This window comes from Rutilus rutilus (assembly GCF_951802725.1).
Source record: "Rutilus rutilus genome assembly, chromosome: 7".
Lineage (NCBI taxonomy): Eukaryota > Metazoa > Chordata > Actinopteri > Cypriniformes > Leuciscidae > Rutilus > Rutilus rutilus.
The window spans coordinates 8344593-8350592 of record NC_140221.1 but is presented as its reverse complement, the minus strand read 5'-3'; the positions used below and the strand labels follow the sequence as shown (position 1 = coordinate 8350592).

The 6000-nt window shown below is 37.9% G+C and overlaps 1 protein-coding gene across 1 annotated transcript in view; it reads right to left on the bottom strand.

The window, feature by feature from the left end:
* The window catches only part of LOC311293532 (uncharacterized protein), a 21080-nt gene continuing 15080 nt past the window's right edge, over positions 1 to 6000 (bottom strand). The window contains exon 2 of the mRNA XM_084413888.1: positions 1 to 165. Within this exon, the coding sequence (XP_084270014.1) occupies positions 97 to 165 (69 nt within the window). The 3' untranslated portion in view covers positions 1 to 96. The remainder of the gene's footprint in view (positions 166 to 6000) is intronic.

Here is a 6000-nt window from a genome sequence, read left to right as displayed (position 1 = left end):
GCATGTTCTGTACAGTCCAGAACCCTAACATTGGAGTCAGGTATGTTCGTAGGAGACGACTGGAGAGTTTTAATACTAAATGCATGTGTGGCACCTTTAAGCATTTTCTGAGTTTGAATGTTCTCCCTGTGTCTGCATGGGTTTCCTCCGGTGTTCTGGTTTCCCCTGCAATCCAAAGACATGCAGTATAGGTGAATTGGAGAAGCTAAATTGTCTGTAGGTGTGAACATGTGAGTCCCAATCCATGTAATGGGGAGGTTTAGGGGAAAGACCTGGCAACCTAACCCCTGAAAGGTCATTGCCGATGCAGTCTCTCGCGTATATGGCAAGAGATGGCCTATAAAATCACCAAGAGTCAGATATAATTTCAATGGTTAATGAATATATATAGTGTTTTGTTTTCAAGGTAACACTTTACAATAAGGTTCATTAGTTAACATTAGTTAACATGAACTAAGAATGAACAAAGCATTTATTAATCTTAGTTAATATTAATTTCAACATTTACTGATACATTATTAAAATTAAAGGTTGTATTTGTTTAAAATGCACTGTGAACTAATATGAATAAACAATGAACAGCTGGATATTTATTAACATGAACAAATATTAAGAAATACTGTAACAAATGTATTGCTCATTGTTAGTTCATTAATGCACTAACTAATGTAAACTAATAAACCTTATTGTAAAGGATTACTGTTTTCATTTTGTAAATGACTGAGTAAATTCCATAAGTCCATAACCATAAATGCAGCTTGGCATTAATGTGATTCAATCACGCTGTATGCCAAGGCACAGACAGATTTCACAGTGTGCTTTGCATAAAAAAGGAAGATGGATGCTTTCTCATGAACAGAACTGCTTTGTTCAGCCAGATGACAGCTCTGAGAAACATCAAATGGCGTGCTCTCGGCCTTTGACGTCCTGTGGTAAATTTCAGTCACAGCAGCATTATTATACATTTCAACACAGCATTATTTGATCAGTGTGAAGCCAGTGTATTGTGTTGCTGCTTTATGAATGCTGAACTCGCCATGAAATGACTGCTTACTGCTCTTGCAGACAAACACACACATTATTGTGTACAGGGCCGTTGGAAAGTGGACGTCAAGACCAAATGACGCCCAGACCATCTGGTGTGCATTCAAACTGCTGTTTTGGGGGAAGCGTAATGTTTTACCTAATCGTTCTGTAATCTTCTCCTAAATATCGAAGGCTTTTAGTTGGTGTTTCTCATTGTATTCTGGATGGTGACTGATGTAGTGCCCCCTGGAGTAAAGAAGAAGGGCTCTGACCTTCTTTCGCTCTCAGACTGTGTCCCTTCAGGCTGTTTGTTTTGGTCAAATGGTTCAAATCAGGGCTCAGCTTGTTTCTGGATGGGCTGTTCCCCTTATTTAATGCTGAGGATGAAATGAAGGACTATGGAAGTCATGTCATGTCATGTCATCTCATGGCAATTATGTTTTGGGAGACTCATTTGGACAGCAATTCACAATGCACTACACTGCATAAGTGTTCTATCGGGTGAATTTTACCTAAATAAAAAAAAGAAAAATCATTAAGAATTCATTAAGAACTAATGCAATGATGGCACTGTACATTTTCTCACATTGTCTGCTTTGTTTTGCACCAAATTCACAGTAAAAATACAGTATAATATTATAATATATTATGAGAAATATTATTACAATGTAAAATAACTTTTAATTTATTTATGTGATGCAGAACTGAATTTTCAGTATCATTACTCCAGTCTTTATGATCCTTCAGAAATCATTTTAATATGCTGATTTGCTGCTCAAGAAACATTTCTTATTATCAATTTTGAAAATGGTTGTGCTGCTTAATATTTTGGTGGAAACTGATAAAAAATCAGTCGTTTTTTTTTTTCAGGATTCTTTGATTAATAGAAGTTTCAAAAGATCAGCATTCATTTAAAATATAACTGTTTTAATAAATGTCTTTTCAGCAACTTTGATCAATTTAATGCATCCTTGCAAAATAAAAGTCATTTTAATTTCACTGACCCTAAACTTTAAAAAGAAAAATTGTGCAGAGTAGATTAATGCTATTATACTAAAAATATACTATTGCTCTTTGTCAATTTATGTTCATTTATAATACATTGATGTTAAACTAACATCCGTAACCGTAACCGTAAATGTCAGTATACGTACAAATGAACATTAATGTATTATTTATTTATTTAGCATTTGTATCTTCTCATATTGCTGTTGCCTCCATTTTATAAAAGCAATAAGCCCCTCGAGTGTGTTGCAGTGATTTTAACATGGCTAAGATGGTTGCATCACAACAAAGAGGTTGAGTATCTTTCAATCTACAGATTGGCCTCTGCCACTTTGAAACCTCAGATTATCCTTATCGTGTCCTGTGTCCTAAAAGCTATAAGCCTTTAAATTCAAAGGTTTCTGTTTCATTCTCTATCCTAAGTCATTCTCTATCCTTTTGACAATGTCTTATAGTAATACACACAGACAGAAAGGCTTGATGTTTAAGGGTAGATGATATATTAAAGTATAAGAGCTCATCATATCTCACTATCCTCAGGATGGGCTATGTGAAAAGATACAAACAGTAAAAATGGTTCCTTGTTTTGATGGATGTTGGGTAGGCAGACTGCTGAATGCAGTATCAGCTGCAAGGTAATGAGAAAATGAGAAGGGGGATGATATAAAGTCACCTTTGATCCCGCACTGCTTTTATCAACTGAATCGACTAGCCGCAGTGGACCAGGTTGTAAATTTGACAAGCTATATATATGAGTGTGTTAGAGAGAAAGAAATATGGAGAGAAGGAAGAATGACAAGGCCATTTATCACAAACCACTGAGGCATGTTAGATGCGATAAGTCAGATCCATCCATACTAATGTCTCTGTTTAGATGAGATGCTGCCGTTTTTGAACAATGTTTGATTAAGAGTAGTCAGGTTCACACGGCGGCCATCTTGGTAATACAAACAATACAGCCATTTTAGGAAAGCTACTTTGTAGCTCTCCAAACTACCAGCTACTCATATCAGACTGACCTCTGGTGTAGGTTAAGTAATATGCCCTCTGGCATCAGGACTGCTTACCTGAACCCCGATCGGATGACGGTACTCAGATCTGTCCGCCCTTGGCAAGGCTTCACTGTTAATGCCACCTCAATCCCCAGTTTCTTTCTTGGCCTCCTGAAACCTTTCGATGACAGCATTGACTGTGTCGCCAAAGAGGCAAGGAGGAGAAAGTAAAGTCTCTAGCAAGAATGACCTGTCCCTCTCTCTTATTCCTGAGAGGTTTAACCAGAGATGCCCCTCCATGGACGCCATAGCTGCCTTAGAACGGCCGATTGTGGGGTGTCTATTTGGTGTCCCTGGGCAGTGGCGTGCACAGACCTCTGTGGGAGCAGAGGCGAAATCATGTTCCGCAGGGCACCATGATACGACCGAAAAGAGCACTTCCGATTTCCAGATTAAAGGGGCAGGAGCTGAAGCTGTCATGGGTCCGAATTTCATTCATACTACACACATTCATACTATATAGAACATACTTTTTTAACGGTCGCAAAGTAAGTTTCAAACCAAATGTAGTACCAACTATACAGTATGCGATTTCGGACACAGTGCCTGTTTAGGTGTGTTTGATTAGGGTTGGAGCTTATATTTCTAAAGGAAAGTAGATCTTGAGATTGCCCACCCCTGGTCTATGTCATTTAAAAAGGCCAAATTAAAAAAAGTTGAGTAGCTTGCATCACCTTGTTACTTTCTGTCTTTTAACATTTCTGTCATAAAACAGTTGTCAAATATGTTTAGCTCTTACCTTGCACTCTTTCACCAATGCTGGCACAGCAAAGCCTGCCTTTTTTATTTTATACCACTGACCCCTCGATTTTGACAGAAGAAACGAGACCATAGTGCAACACGATTGTGACATCACAACAGCAACTCGCAGTGCTCGCACTTAATTTACCCACAAGTGATCAAGGGCTTCAGGCGTTCCATTTCAAGGGTTCTGTCTGTAGTGGAATGCAAGCAATGATGTACCGTACATCCGAGTAAATGAGGCGGATGGAAGTTAGCAAGGGAAGAGCATAAAAAAGTGGACTTAAATGCAGCCCTGCGAAGCTGAAACTCACGGTTATGGTAAGGAGCGTGACAAAACACACTGGAAGCGGTTGACCAATCACAAAACACTGGTCCAGTCGACCAATCAGAGCACATTGCACTACTGGAAGGAGGGACTTCATAGAGACAGGAACTAAACAGAGCTTAACTGACAGACTGGGAAAAGAGGTGCTGCAACAATGTAAAATATGTGAACATACTGTGTTTTTGAACATTAAAGGGATACTCCACTTTTTTTGGAAATAGGCTCATTTTACAACTCCCCCAGAGTTAAACAGTTGAGTTTTACCGTTTTCGAATCCATTCACTTTTAGCATAGCTTAGCATAGATCATTGAATCGGACAGGACCATTAGCATCTCTCTCAAAAAAATGATTTTTTTGAGAGAGATGCTAATGGTCCTGTCCGATTCAATGATCTATGCTAAGCTATGCTAAAAGTGGTACCGCCAGACCCGGAGATCGGCTGAATGGATTCGAAAACGGTAAAACTCAACTGTTTAACTCTGGGGGTGTTGTAAAATGAGCCTATTTCCAAAAAAAAGTGGAGTATCCCTTTAAAGCAGGAAAACCTATTCTAGTAGAACCTAAAAAATCAAGACTTGCCAAAAAAAAATTGCCATATCTGATTATAGGAACATATGGGGGACCTGTCAATGTGGTTGTTATGGCCTTGCATAAATATTGCTACTTTCTTTACTATTTTTTATTTTTAAGGCTGGTCTAGCTAATGCTATACAATAAAGAGCAAATAAACTCTGTAACAAAGGCTATTTCACCTGAAAGGCAAGACTTCCATTGCTTCAGTCGTCATATTTGTGCCATCTTGTGCCATCTTTCTCCTTCCCCTTGTACTGTTTTGATATCCGCATCAGCTTGCACATGTTAGAGTACACATAATGTGCATAGTGTTACATGATTAGTGTCTAATTGTGTTAGCATGCTTCATGCTTCTATAAGGGCACATCATTCTATAGAGCGGACGCACTTGCCCTGGAGGCATATAGTCAACACACAGGCAGTGACATGCTAGTCCTAAGAAGTGACACTATGAGCTTTTATGAGAGCAGGATTGGTTTGAGTCACATAGTGTGTAAAGAATGTGCTTTACAAGTTGACGTTCAAGGGCATTAATGAATTAAGACAGCAAGTGCACTCAACCGGCTCAGGCAGGATTCAACATCTCACTGAATGCTAACAAACACAGAAAACAAATGCATACTGAGCTACAACTGAAAGTCAATTATATATAAATAGAAAGAAAACCTTTTGTCACACTTTGTGTATGTGGCAATTTTTTATAATGGTCAGAAACTTCACTTGTACGTCAAACTTTACAGTTGCATTTAAATTTACTGTTCTGGAGGTTATATGTAATTTATAATTTGCCTGATTTATTTGCCTGATTTAATTAATGTTTTAGTCCTAAATCCCTTTTAAAAACCTTTTAATCTAAATGTCAACAACATTTTGAATCTTGCTTTATCCAATGGTCAGATATCTGGTATGGAAATGTATGCAAATTAGTGCATATTTAATTAGATAATGCCTCAATTGTCTATTTAAACACTTAAGTATGAACTTGTCATACTCAACTTGGAATTATGGTGATTTCAGTTAAACTTTTTACACTATTCATACGCAATTTTAGAAATATGTAACACTTTATTTCAAAAGTCCACTTTACACATTCTAGGCCTACTAAGTAACTTTGCACCTACATCAGCTAGCTCTCATAGACTGTCTGCTTAATATCTGCTAACAGTTTATTTTGATGATCCACCAACAGACATTCCCTGACTATAAGTTACTTTGCAACTACGTCAACTTATTCTACCAACCTGAACCCTATCGCTAACCTAACAGTCTACTAA